This window comes from Babylonia areolata, chromosome 6, assembly GCF_041734735.1.
Source record: "Babylonia areolata isolate BAREFJ2019XMU chromosome 6, ASM4173473v1, whole genome shotgun sequence".
NCBI lineage: Eukaryota > Metazoa > Mollusca > Gastropoda > Neogastropoda > Buccinidae > Babylonia > Babylonia areolata.
This window is the reverse complement of record NC_134881.1, coordinates 43033961-43048960: the sequence shown is the minus strand read 5'-3', so window position 1 is coordinate 43048960 and position 15000 is coordinate 43033961. Positions and strand designations below refer to the sequence as shown.

At 45.1% G+C, this 15000-nt stretch overlaps 1 protein-coding gene across 3 annotated transcripts in view; it reads right to left on the bottom strand.

The window, feature by feature from the left end:
* The window catches only part of LOC143283046 (uncharacterized), a 70153-nt gene extending 59972 nt beyond the window's left edge, over window positions 1–10181 (bottom strand). For all 3 annotated transcript variants that reach the window (XM_076589048.1, XM_076589049.1, XM_076589051.1), the window contains exon 1: window positions 8486–10181. In XM_076589048.1, coding sequence (XP_076445163.1) covers window positions 8486–8591 — 106 coding nt within the window. In that variant the 5' untranslated portion in view covers window positions 8592–10181. The remainder of the gene's footprint in view (window positions 1–8485) is intronic.
* Window positions 10182–15000: the final 4819 nt, after the last annotated feature.

The window sequence follows — 15000 nt, the reverse complement described above, 5'->3', positions numbered from 1 at the left end:
TCCCTGGTTTCCAGAACTATCAATCCTATCTGATGTTTGTTTAGAGATTTGTGCTAAATCGGCACACGTGACAGTTTTCCGTGTTACTCTCTCAAGCCTCTCTCCATTGAAGGTGGGCGGGGAAGGGGGGGGGGGGTGGATGTGGAGGGTGGAATAGGGTAGGGGACGATCAGGAAAGTAGGTCAGGAGGACTACGTTTTTTTGTTTGCTTTGTTGTTGTTGTTTTTTTGTTTTTTGGTGTGTGTGTTGTTGTTGGGTTTTTTTTGGGGGGGTTGTTTTTTGTTATTGGTTTGTTTGTTTTTTTTGTTTGTTTTTTTGGGGGGGTGGTTGTTTTGTTTTTAGGCTCCATATTCCTTCTTTCGTGTTAATCCCTACTTAGCGCGAGGTCTACCTGTTAAAGAAAGCATTCATGCTGCTTGTACATTGCTGTCGTTAACAAGAAATCTGTCACATCTTGTCTTGTCGATCTCCATTGTCAGTATATATTTATGCGAAACGCATGGGAGTTAGCCCGTACAGAAATTCCGAGCGAAGCTCTTAAAACAGCCAGCGTTTTTCTGACATCTCTCGCTGCTTAACCGATGCGACATGTTAACTCTCTCCATACGAACGGCGAAAGAGACGACGTTAACAGCGTTTCACCCCAATTACCATCATCAAAATATTGCAAGCGGAAGGCTCTTATACTGAAGAGGTGGATGTTGACAAAGAATACCACAGTTCTGACGACGGAAGCTAAAGGTTGGGTCATTCAGACACCCACTGGACATCCGAGGTGTCTGTGTAGAGGAGAAGAGAGGACTGGCCGTACTGAGTGAGTTAACATTTTCCTTTCTCTTTTGTATCACAATTTTCCGTCCCGTCCGTCACACTGGTACTCAAACCGACAGGTGCAACGTTATACTGATACTCAAACCGACAGGTGCAACGTTATACTGATACTCAGAGACCGACAGGCGCAACGTTATACTGATACTCAGAGGCCGACAGGCGCAACGTTACACTGATACTCAGAGACCGACAGGCGCAACGTTATACTGATACTCAGAGGCCGACAGGCACAACGTTACACTGATACTCAGAGACCGACAGGCACAACGTTACACTGATACTCAGACCAATAGGCACAACGTTATACTGATACTCAAGCCGACAGGCGCAACGTTATACTGATACTCAGCCGCAGGACCAACGTTACTGTACTAGACAATAGCACAACGTTATACTGATACTCAGACCAATAGGCACAACGTTATACTGATGCCAGACCATAGGCACAACGTTAACGATACAGCTGACAGCACAACGTTATACTGAACTCAACATAGAACAGTTACTGATACCGACAATAGGCACAACGTTATACTGATACTCAAGCCGACAGGCACAACGTTATACTGATACTCAGAGGCCGACAGGCCACGTTACTGATACCAAGCCGCAGCACAACGTTATATACTCAGACAATAGGCACAACGTATACTGAACTCAGCCATAGCACAACGTTATACTGATCTCAGACCAATAGGCACAACGTATACTGATACTCAGGCTGACAGGCACAACGTTATATGATACTCAACAATAGAACACGTATACTGATACTCAGACAATAGGCACGTACTGATATCAAACCGACGGCACAACGTTATACTGATACTCAGAGGCCGACAGGCACAACGTTATACTGATACTCAGAGGCCGACAGGCACAACGTTATACTGATACTCAGGCCGACAGGCACAACGTTATACTGATACTCAGACCAATAGGCACAACGTTATACTGATACTCAGAGGCCGACAGGCACAACGTTATACTGATACTCAGAGGCCGACAGGCACAACATACTCAGAGGCCGACAGGCACAACGTTATACTGATACTCAGACCAATAGGCACAACGTTATACTGATACTCAGAGGCCGACAGGCACAACGTTATACTGATACTCAGACCAATAGGCACAACGTTATACTGATGCTCAGAGGCCGACAGGCACAACGTTATACTGATACTCAGAGGCCGACAGGGACAACATACTCAGAGGCCGACAGGCGCAACGTTATACTGATACTCAGACTGACAGTCGCAGCAACATAGTGGTTGCAACACTGGTCTGAGGGTCCTGGGTTTGAATCTAGATCGCGGTGGGTTGAGGTAAGATTTATTCCTCTCTCTCTTTTTTCCTTTTCCTTTTCTTATCTCCCAGGTCAACTGATGGCGCAGACCCAGCTGCCACTGAGTGCCTGATCAGTCTCGGTCTGTTTGTAGAAAAGATATACACTCGTTAACTCTCTCCATACGAACGGCGAAAGAGACGACGTTAACAGCGTTCCACCCCAATTACCATCATCAAAATATTGCAAGTGGAAGGCTCTTATACTGAAGAGGTGAATGTTGACAAAGAATACCACAATTCTGACGACGGAAGCTAAAGGCTGGGTCATTCAGACACCCACTGGACATCCGAGGGGTCTGTGTAGAGGAGAAGAGAGGACTGGCCGTAATGAGTGAGTTAAAGATCCTGTAATCACTGAAAGCTAGCGTTCGTTGAGTTATGGAAAAAAAAAAGAACACTGCCCAGTATGCACACACCCCAAAAAGTGACAAGGAGAAACATATCGTCGGCAAGTGCCGTGCTGCGGGAAGGAATGGAACCCGGAACTTCTGAGCGCTCTGTGTAACCTGGGCTGCACCCTGACTGCTGACAGCACCGCCACTCCTGTCACGACGTGCACTGCAGTGTGGTGTGGGTGTGGGTGTGGGGTGTGGGCGTGTCTGTCACGTTGTGACAGTGAGGGACAGTCTTTTCACAATATGTATAATAAATGGAGTGTTTCTTCTTTACCGTCCGCTTTATAAAATAAATAAATAAATAGAAATAGAAATTAAACCCACCTGGAAGTCACTGTCTGTTTACAGCCCATCACATTAATTCTCCTCACCCACGGCAATCCTTAACCCTTTCATCGCCAGTCAATTTAGAGTACAAAATTTCTTTTGTGGTATAAACACAGTGAAAAGACAGTGGCTAAGAATAGCTGGGGATTCCCACTGCGATGTATAGAAAATATGGCCTATCCTACCACCGAACATTAAGAGCAGTAGGTTCATAGATAACCGACCAATGAATGGTCACCTTTCAGTGACATGGGTCCTCTACCACGCCTGTGCATAAATGCGAGCTTGGTGGTGAAAGGGTTAAAACCCCTTCAGTGCCAAAGGAAAAAAACAGTAGAAAGTGGTGTTTCAAGTCATAAAACAACATACAAAACAAAAAGCCTAAAACTGAGAAAACGGTCTGGAGATGTACCACTCCAAATAAAGAGTGTGAATTTTCAGCCTTCCAGAATGATTTCCCTTCTTCTGATGACGTCATCAGTGACATCACTGTGCACGTACGTGATACGTTTTAAGGCAATGAAAGGGTAGGTCCGCTGTGGTAAATCCGCCCCCCACCCCCACCCCCCACCCCGCCCTTTTTTCAGTCTGCTCTCACATCCTTTTATGAAATAATTACGCCCATAGCACAAACCTAGAATTTACAGCCTTTGTTTGTTTGTTTGTTTGTTTTTGTTTTTTTCAGTCCGTCACTGTCTCTGACTGACATCCTTTTAAGCAGTGAACGCACGCTGAGCAAAACTTGGATTTCAGTGTTCTTTTAAGGCCTGTTACGGTTCATCAACAATGTCCTTTACAGCTGAACACGTTTCTTTCTTTTTCGAGCAGTCTCTCCATAACTCTAATGCATTGAGTTTTCTCCCTCTCTCTCCCTGTGTGGTGTGTGTGTGTGTGTGTGTGTGTGTGTGTGTGTGTGTGTACGCGTGTGGTTTTGTGTGTGACTGATGTGCTACTGATTGTAAAACACTTGTTTGAAAGTGCTATATGAATTATTTAGTATTGTTGTTATTAACTATGAAGGGATGAATTTGTTTGGCTGATATATATATATTGGGAAGAGGTGGGCCTTAATCCAGACCTGAAAAAGCTGGGTTGCAGAAGACTGACGAAGCGAAAGAGGGAGTTCATTCCAAGTGCAAGGTGTCCAGAGACAGAGAAAGAGTGGCGGCCGACTGCAGAGAGTTTGAAATCAGTGGAGAGTGGAAAGACGTGAACTTGACTGAAGAAGGCAGCGACACACCATAGTATATATAAAGCCTGGTGGGAATGGGGAAGCGGGTTGGGGACGAGAGGACTCGATTGTGGTGGGGAGATGGGGGGATGGGGGATGGGGGGGACACGCACAAGAGTACTCTTCTTCTTCTTCTGCGTTCGTGGGCTGCAACTCCCACGTTTACTCGTATGCACACGAGTGGGCTTGTACGTGTATGACCGTTTTTACCCCGCCATATAGGCAGCCATACTCCGCTTTCGGGGTTGTGCATGCTGGGAATATTCTTGTTTCCATAACCCACCGAACGCTGACATGGATTACAGGATCTTTAACGTGCGTATTTGATCTTCTGCTTGCATATACACACGAAGGGGGTTCAGGCACTAACAGGTCTGCACATATGTTGACCTGGGAGATCGTAAAAATCTCCACCCTTTACCCACCAGGCGCCGTCACCGTGATTCGAACCCGGGACCCTCAGATTGAAAGTCCAACGCTTTAACCACTCGGCTATTGCACCCGTCGCACAAGAGTACAAAAACAATAAATCAGTTATCTTGTACAAGGGGAGTGAAAGCAGTGGAGACAGGAGCTGGGGGAAAAAAGGATACGTAACGACAGAAACAGGTAAAGGTGATGAATAATAATGGTATTTATATAGCGCTGAATCTTGTGCAGAGACAAATCAAAGCGCTTTCGCACCAGTCATTCACACGCATGCATAACTCTAAAACTGTAGAAACTAAAGACAAGGAAGGGCAGGCAAGGGAGGCTATTTTGGGAAGAGGTGGGTTTTAAGGCCAGACTTGAAAGAGCTGAGTGTGGAGACTTGACGAAGCGAAAGAGGAAGTTCATTCCAATTGCAAGGTCCAGAGACAGAGAAAGAACGAAGGGGGTTTATACACGTAATCCTACAGGTGTTAGCGCTACACCTCCGAAGAAAGGCAAACCCAAACTGACGGTAAATGAACAGTTATTTTTTTAATGTAGTGAGTTACCTGCACTTGCTTTCCTTCGCTATTATGTTGTTCCATAACCAGTTTGGTCAACCAGTGGCAGCCGGATAGCATCCCTTTGGAGATCCAGGTGAAAGCTATCATACACAACGATTCCCCTGAGTCAGTGCTCGTTTGGCTGACAATGTTCCAGAGTGGAGTGATGACCTTGAGGTATGCGTCCGCCTAGGAAGCGAGAGAATCTGAGCGCGCTGGTTCGAATCACGGTTCAGCCGCCGATATTTTCTCCCCCTCCACTAGACCTTGAGTGGTGGTCTGGGCGCTAGTCATTCGGATGAAACGATAAACCGAGGTCTCATGTGCAGCATGCACTTAGCGCACGTAAAAGAACCCACGGCAACAAAAGGGTTGTTCCTGGCAAAATTCTGAAGGAAAATCCACTTCGATAGGAAAAACAAATAAAACTGCATGCAGTAAAAAATACAATAAAATGGATGGCGCTGTAGTACAGCGACGCGCTCTCCCTGGGGAGAGCAGCCCGAATTTCACACAGAGAAATCTGTTGTGATAAAAAGAAATACAAATAACAAATAATAATAATCTTCTTCTTCGTAAGCGGGGTGTGACTCCCACGTTCACTTGTATACACGAGTGGGCTTTTACGTGCATGACCGTTTTTACCACCGCCATCATGTGTATGCAGTCATACTCCATATTCGGGAGGTGGACGCCGGGTATTTTATTGTTTCCCTAAAACACCGAACGCTGACCTGGATTACGGGATCTTTAACATGCATATTTGATCTCCTGCATGTGTGTGCACACGAGGGAAATTCAGGCACTAGCAGGTCTGCACATCTGTTAACTGGGATTCGAACCCGGGGACCCTCAGATTTTAAGTCCAACGCTTTAACTCACTCAGTACGGCCAGTCCTCTCTTCTCCTCTACACAGACCCCTCAGATGTCCAGCGGGTGTCTCTATGACCCAACCTTTAGCTTCCGTCGTCAGAATTGTGGTATTCTTTGTCAACATTCACCTCTTCAGTGTAAGAGCCTTCCGCTTGTAATATTTTGATGGTTGTAATTGGGGTGAAACGCTGTTAACGTCGTCTCTTTCGCCGTTCGTATGGAGAGAGTTAACCGCTCGGCTTCCATTTTGGATCTCCAAGCATGATATGCAAGGACGAAATTAATCATTTGTGAGTATTCCATTAATAGTAGCTATTAAATTGCTTTTTCTCACTTTATTTTTGACTCACTTGTGTAAACAGTGTTTTAACCCGGTGTTCGGTTGTCTGTGTGTGTCTGTGTGTCCGTGATAAACTTTAACATTGACATTTTCTCTGCAAATACTTTGTCAGTTGACACCAAATTAGGCATAAAAATTGGAAAAATTCAGTTCTTTCCAGTCATCTTGTTTAAAACAATACTGCACCTTTGGGATGGGCACAAAAAAAATAAAAAATGAAGCCTATTTATATGCAAACTGCATTTACTGTTATATTTATTATTTTTTGTATTCTCTAAACTTGGCACGATTGATCTGATATTCTGACACAACAACAAGAGTAGTCAAACAGGAACTTCTTTTGCTAAGCATGGAAGTTTTATTTATTTTGCAAACGTTGTGCAGATAGTAAGAAAGGGAAATTACTCTGTAATTAATGCTAGGGGACTTAATTTGCCACAAGTGAGTCCTGAAGGCCTTGCCTCTCTTGTGTCATTTTGTTTTCATCCTATTTTTGACATCACCCTTTATGGGCAGCTTTTGGAACTGAAGTCGTTGAATGGCCATTTTTCTCCCTCTGCGATCCTTCACTGAACTGTGATTGGTACATCATGACATGGGAGATTATTCTCTTCCGTTGTCGAAATATCTACCGAGTTTGTTATTTTACAAATCATACAATTAACTCTCTCCCTTAACGAAACTTACATTACCTTCTAACTTTCAATTCCGTTGTCGGAACGTGTAAGGAGTCTGTTGTTTCACAAGTCATACGACTGACTCTCAACCTTTCAGAAAACTGAAACGACCCACTGATTGTTGCCATAATATTGAGAGTTAACTCTCTCCATACGAACGGCGAAAGAGACGACGTTAACAGCGTTTCATCCCAATTACCATCATCAAAATATTGCAAGCGGAAGGCTCTTATACTGAAGAGGTGAATGTTGACAAAGAATACCACAATTCTGACGACGGAAGCTAAAGGTTGGGTCATTCAGACACCCACTGGCCATCCGAAGGGTCTGTGAAGAGGAGAAGAGAGGACTGGCCGTACTGAGTGAGTTAACAGCGTTTCACCCCAGTTACCATCATCAAACTATTGCAAGCGGAAGGCTCTTATACTGAAGAGGTGAATGTTGACAAAGAATACCACAGTTCTGACGACGGAAGCTAAAGGCTGGGTCATTCAGACACCCACTGGCCATCCGAAGGGTCTGTGAAGAGGAGAAGAGAGGACTGGCCGTACTGAGTGAGTTAACAGCGTTTCACCCCAGTTACCATCATCAAACTATTGCAAGCGGAAGGCTCTTATACTGAAGAGGTGAATGTTGACAAAGAATACCACAGTTCTGACGACGGAAGCTAAAGGTTGGGTCATTCAGACACCCACTGGCCATCTGAAGGGTCTGTGAAGAGGAGAAGAGAGGACTGGCCGTACTGAGTGAGTTAACAGCGTTTCACCCCAGTTACCATCATCAAACTATTGCAAGCGGAAGGCTCTTATACTGAAGAGGTGAATGTTGACAAAGAATACCACAGTTCTGACGACGGAAGCTAAAGGTTGGGTCATTCAGACACCCACTGGCCATCCGAAGGGTCTGTGAAGAGGAGAAGAGAGGACTGGCCGTACTGAGTGAGTTAATGGCCCTCAGTCTCTCCCCTCCACACTACAGACGTTTCTCTTCAAGCGAGGGGTTAGCATTGCTTTCTGCTTGCATCTTTCGGAAGTTATTTCGACAGAGTCGGAAAACTTTTTTCAGTTCGTATCTGCACTACTTGTTTCCTTCCGCTATCATAAAGAAGAAAAATAATACCCCAATTTTGTGAATTCATACATCGTAGACATAGAAAACAGCACAAGATGAAGCAACACAAGGACATCAAGGAAATTACACACACGAAGTTTAAAACGACCCCCGCAGTGAGCGCAGACATACACACAGAGAGAAACACACACACACACTCTCTCTCTCTCTCTCTCTCTCTCACACACACACACACACACACACACACACACACACACACACAACACACACACACACACACACACACACACACACACACACACACAACACACACACACACACACACACACACACACACACACACACACACACACAGGATATCATTTTGCAGCTGTGCCATAAATTAAACAAGGAATCCAAACTAACACTGACTTACCGTGTGACGGACACACACAGACAAGCAGGATGACTGCTGACAGTGCCGTGACAATGCACACCGCTCCCCCGGCTCTGAGGGACCGCTCCTGTCCACTCAACCCCATGTTTTCTTGTATCTGTGTCCTGTCTGTCTGTCTGTCTGCTGTCTTTCCAACTTTTCAAACTGAGGGGCAAAGCAGACTGAACTCAGCGAGGCGTGTCCGGCGCTGCTGTAGTCTTCCACGCCGCTGGCTGTACAGACTATGTGTGTCGTTGTTTAAAACTAACGATACAGCGACAGCTTCTGTAGGTGTATGTGGAATGTACTTCCTGGTACGGGAGTAGCAGCGTGTAATTTGTCTCTCACTGTTTCTAGTTCAGGCAAAAACATAATTCACCTGCACTCAGGTGAAGCGAATAGGTTGAAACTGCTATAAAAAAAAAAATAAATAAATAAATAAAAATAAATAAATAAATTTTAAGTTTCGAAGTTGATGTCAATGGGTAGACAGCCTTTGTACAATGAAAACTCTGTACAAAACTCCGAATAAACTATTCATACAATATGAATCCATTGTTGTTTCCTTTTAACAATGTCTACCCGTTACTCGGTAAAAACAATCATAAACAGTCTGTCACCACATGTAGATAGATGCAAACTGAAAAATAAAACACTGGCACATACCGTGACGTTTATGACATTTCAGTTGTGTGAGCGATGTCTCTCTCTCTCTCTGCATGTGTACTTAATTATTCATTCTTTGGTGCCTTTGTTCTTGCAGTTACACGAACAGACGTGGTCATGAAACGAAATCAAAGCTATTTCAGCAGTGTTAAGAATGTCAACGCTTCAGCAATCTCTTTGAAAGTCAGTATGAACGCCAATCAATCAATCGTTTTCCTTACGCAGAGTGGTGGGGGTGGAGAGGGAAGGTACGGATGGGTGGGAACTGTATGCAGATTGCCTTGGTGGTAATTACAACCATACACCTTCACACCAGACCTCCGCTATGGTGTGCCCGCAATTATCAACATACAGAATAACACTGTGGGAGTTCACAGCGTGGAAAAGTCTAAAACCAATAACACAGGTTACTGGATCTTTAAATGATAGTCCACAACAATTCTACCACACAGTACCATGTTTCCCGTGGCTATTTTCTGATGTCCATAAATGACAAACGTGTCTCCAGTTTTTGTCGTCACAACAACAACAAAAAAACAACCTTCATGAAGGACAAAAAACTCCGAACTGCCAGCTTGTCAATCAGGTTTTCACAGGTCGTGGATCCCATTAAAACGCATCACAGTTTTATTATTGTTCCGTTTCGTGACTGGCAACACTCACACACACACAAACACTCAAGCAACCGCCATCTAAGCCGTAGAAGCATTACAATTATCTAATCTCCGTCCCGAATCAAAGACCATTGAAATGACCTGGGGCCATCACATCACATCAAAGTTCGGGAGGATCAGTACACTTCTCCAAAGTTACAGCTGAGCGAGTTCAGCACAGTTGTGGCGACAGGTCCATACAGACAGTGGTAAAGTTCGAACCCGAACGATGTTACATAATGCACCTTGAAAGGCCCTACAGGAATAAGTCAGCTGAAGGCGGCTCTCACGACAAAAAGCAAGGCATAACAGCGGGGGGGGCTTTGAGTCCTCCTCTGTATGAATATTTGCCCACATTTGTCTTCACACATCCCTACCACCACAGGCTTGTCGCGCCGTCTGACCGTGCGTGGGTTGTAGGGGGCGGGCCATTCTGGTTTGTATCGAAAGAAGTACCTTTTGCTTTTGGGGGGAGGTGGGGTGGGGAGGATGTGGAGGGTGGGTGTGGTTGAGGGGGTGGGGTGGGGGTCTCGCCTCGTGCGTCACATCTATATGCGCATGCTCCTTTGTGTGTGTGTGTGTGTGTTTGTGTGTGTGTGAGCAGTGACACTTGGAGGTTGTTCTGCCTGTGAGCCCCGCCCACCTCCACTGTTTCAAAGAGACACACAGGCAGACGATTCCTTCATGAATGTGTCCATGTTATTGTGCGTGTGTGTGTGTGTGGGTGTGTGTGTGTGTGTGTGTGTGTGTGTGTGTGTGTGTGTGTGTGTGTGTGTGTGTGTGTGTGTGTGTGTGTATTTGTGTGTGTGTGTATGTGTGTGTGCGTGCGCGTGTGGATGTCAGTGTGTGTGTGTGTGTGCGCGCGCGCGCGCGCGCGGTGTGTGTGTGTGTGTATGTGCGGTGTGTGTGTGTGTGTGTGTGCGTGTGTGTGTGTGTGTGCGGTGTGTGTGTGTGTGTGTGTGTGTGTGTGTGTGTGTGTGTGTGTGTGTGTGTGTGTGTGTGTGTGTGAAATTCAGGTTGCTCTCTGTCTCCAGGGAAACCGCTTAGTCACAGTGCACCTTTTTTTTTCTTTTTTTTTTTCCTTTCGTTTTTTTTTTTTCCTGTCTGCAGCTGTATTTGTTTCAATGTCAAATGGATTTTTTTTTCTGTGGATTTTTTTTACTTACGAAACTTTGCTACTGAGTGACACCCTTGCGTTGCTGTGGGTTCTTTTATGTGTGCGAAGTGCACCTCGGTTTTTCGTCTCATCCGAAAGACTATAGCACCCAGACAACCACTCAAGGTCTTGTTGAGGTGGAATAAAAACCCCGGTCCGTATGCCAATGTGGTCTCGAACCCGTGACACCTGCCTCTTCGTCGGGCCACTGGGTCATCCTTTCAAGTGTCCACTCGTGTTCTTTTGGAGTGTTGGTAATCCATAAAACGTCAAACCCGTGCAACGACAACTTGACCAGATTTCTAACCCACAGTAACTAAATTTATCGTTGCTGTAAACCAATGAAAATAAAACGCCAAATGTTAACAAGTATGCATTAAAACAGTTTCCGTGTTTCGGTCACGGAGGATTGTTCGAGTAGTTAAAAATATTTATTTCTGTCGCCTGTATCCTAAAGGGCCTAGGGGGGATTTTAAATGTCAGGTTTGTACGTCTTTACTTATTTCTAACCCTGGTGGATTCTGGAAGAAAGAATATACCCAGCATGCACACCCCCGAAAACGGAGTATGGCTGCTTATACGGCGGGGGTAAAAACGGTCATACACGTGAAAGCCCACTCGTGTTCATACGAGTGAACGTGGGAGTTGCAGCCCACGAACGAAGAAGAAGAAGAAGAAGAACCCTGGTTCATGAAATGTAGGTATATTTGATTCCAGTGTCAGTTTGTGTCGTGTGTGTGTGCGTGTGTGTCGGTCGGTCAGCGTGTGCGTGCGTCTGTACATGTGTGTGTTTGTGCGTGCGCGTGTCTGCTTGTGTGCATGCGAGAGTATGTGCATGTACGCGCGCGCGTGTGTGTGTGTATGTGTACGTATGAAGCTCACAACTCTTTATTTCGAAACACATGAATCATCCAGAAACTGTCAGGTCAGCTCAGCTTCTTTGATTGTGCCACACATTATCAGTTGTTGTTGCGTGTGTTTAAGTATATGTCAACAATTTCACCCTGGTTTGTTTTGTGTGTGTGTGTGTGTGTGTGTGTGTGTTGTTTGTTTGTTTGGGGGGGGGGGTTGTTGGTTTTTTGTGGGGTTTTTTTGTTTTTGTTTTTGTTTTAAATATAACAAATGAGTGCAGCATAGTCTGTATAGACATAGCGCATTGTAACCTTTTTTTTTTTTTTTTTTTAAGACTGTCTTGTCATTTGCAATGTTAATAAAAGGATGAATATTTTGTCCCTGAAAAAAAAGGAAATGTGTAAATGGGAAAAAAAAAAATTCAGATTAATTCTAAGTTTTGTACACATAATTTTATGATTTGAACTTCTTCCTTCCATATTATTTTAACAAGCCCAAAATCAGTAAAAAGAAAAGTTGTCTTTATTCCATAAATGCTATTGATTACTTTGACATAGTTATGGAATGCCGGGTATTGGTTTGATTATTTCCATGGTGTTTAGCTGATTGTGTAATTTATATACAAAAATAAAACGGTGGGCGACCCAAGAAAGTCCCGGTAAAAAAAATAAAAATGAAAAAAAGTATTTTAAAAATTTAAAAAGAAGAAGTCAGATCAGCTCTTCTATCCATGTCGAAGAGAGTGTTTCAAAACAAGTTAATGTTATTGCCCATGCCATACATAATGATATGATCGTGTCCTCCCCCCCCCCCCACCCCCCAGTGCTCTGCCACCAGATTTACGATCTCCCGTCAAGTTTTACTCAGTGGCTCAGTGGTACGGTTACTCAACACTTGTGGACCAGCGGCTGTTTTATGTGATGCTGAGTCCTTCACGCCCCATTGATCAGGGGCAAAGGAGAGAGAGAGAAAGACAGAGAGAGAGAGAGAAGAGAGAGAGGGAAGAGAGAGAGGAGAGGGGGAGAAGAGAGAGAGAGAGAGAAGAGAGAGAGAGTAGAGAGATATATATAAAAGAGAGAAGGGAGAGAGAGAGGAGAAAGAGAGAGGAGGGAAAGAGTGAGAGAGAAGAGAGAGAGAGGAGAGAGAGAAGAGAGAGCGGAGAGAGAGCGAGAAGAGAGGAGAGAGAGAGAGGAGAGAGAGAGAAGAGAGAGAAAGAAAGACAGACAGAGAGAGAGGAGAGAGAGGGAGAGAGAGAAAAAAAGAGAGAGAGAGAGAGAGAGAGAGAAAGAGAAGAAAGAAGAGAGAGAGAGAAGAGAGAGAGAAAAAGAGAGAGAGAAGAGAGGGGAAAAGAGTGAGAGAGAAGAGAGAGAGCGAGAGATAGCGAGAAGAGAGGAGAGAGAGAGAAAGAGGAGAGAAATAGAAGAGAGAGAAGAGAGAGAGAGAAAGACACACAGAGAGAAGACAGAGAGATAAGAGAGAGGGAGAGAAGAGAGAGAGAAGAGAGGGAGAGAGAGAGGAGAGAGAGAGAAGAGAGGTAGAGACAAGAGGGAGGAGAGAGAGAAGAGAGGGAGAGAAGAGAGGGAAGAGAGAGAGAAGAGAGGGAGAGAGAAGAGAGGAGAGAGAGAGAATAGAGAGAGAGAGAGGAGAGAGAGAGAGGAGAGGCGAAGAAGAGAGAGATTGAGGAGAGAGGAGGAGCGGAGAAGAGAGAGAGAGAAAGCGGAGAGAGAGAGAAGAGAGAGAGAGGGGGAGAGAAAGCGGAGAGAGAGAGAGGGGAGAGAGAAGAAGAAGAGAGAGAAAAAGAAAGAGCGAGAGAGAGAACAAGAACAAGAATAAAAACAGTTGTTTATTTAATATGCCACCAGCCCCCAGAAACAAAAAGAACCATGTGAACTGCCTATTTAGAAAAAAACGAAACGAAAACATGAACAAGCCATGCATGCAAGAAAGTGAAATTTCCATCAGAGAGAGGGAGAGGGGAGAGAGACACAGAGAGACAGATAGACATTGAGAGAGAATTTGGAATGGTTTATTCACAATCAGGCCACAGCCCCTAGTGAAGGGGGTATACGTAAACATAATACAACTCAATGAAAACACATAAGCAAATAAGCATTAATATAGACAACAAACCGACATTGAGAGAGAGAGAGACAGAGAGAGACAGAGAAGAGAGAGAGGAGAGAGAGGAGGGGCGAGAGAAAGAGAAGAGAGAGAGAGAGAAGAAGAAAGAGAGAGAGAGAAGAGAGAGAGGGGGAGAGAGAGAGAAGAGGGAGAGGAGAGAGAGAGACAGGAGAGAGAGGGGGAAAGAGAGAGAAAGAGAATGACAAAGAATGGAGAGAGAAGGAAACATCGAGGCGGTTGGGGGTTTAAAAGGTTGAATGTTAAACGTCTCATTGCCTATTACGGCTATCAAAGCAACGAATTCCTAATCCAATATGTCCAGGGCTCGGCATAGGAAGGCAGTGAATTCATATCCACTGTGTCCAGGGCTCGGCATAGGAAGGCAGTGAATTCATATCCACTGTGTCCAGGGCTCGACATAGGAAGACAGTGAATTCATATCCACTGTGTCCAGGGCTCGGCATAGGAAGACAGTGAATTCATAATCCACTGTGTCAGGGCTCGGCATAGGAAGGCAGTGAATTCATAATCCACTGTGTTTAGGGCTCGGCATAGGAAGGCAGTGAATTCATATCCACTGTGTCCAGGGCTCGGCATAGGAAGGCAGTGAATTCATATCCACTGTGCCCAGGGCTCGGCATAGGAAGGCAGTGAATTCATATCCACTGTGCCCAGGGCTCGGCATAGGAAGGCAGTGAATTCATATCCACTGTGTCCAGGGCTCGGCATAGGAAGGCAGTGAATTCATATCCACTGTACCCAGGGCTCGGCATAGGAAGACAGTGAATTCATATCCACTGTGTCCAGGGCTCGGCATAGGAAGACAGTGAATTCATAATCCACTGTGTCAGGGCTCGGCATAGGAAGACAGTGAATTCATATCCACTGTGTCCAGGGCTCGGCATAGGAAGGCACTGAATTCATATACACTGTGTCCAGGGCTCGGCATAGGAAGACAGTGAATTCATATAATTATACTGTGTCCAGGGCTCGGCACAGGAAGGCAGTGAATTCATGTCCACTGTGTCCAGGGTTCGGCATAGGAAGGCAGTGAATTCATATCCACT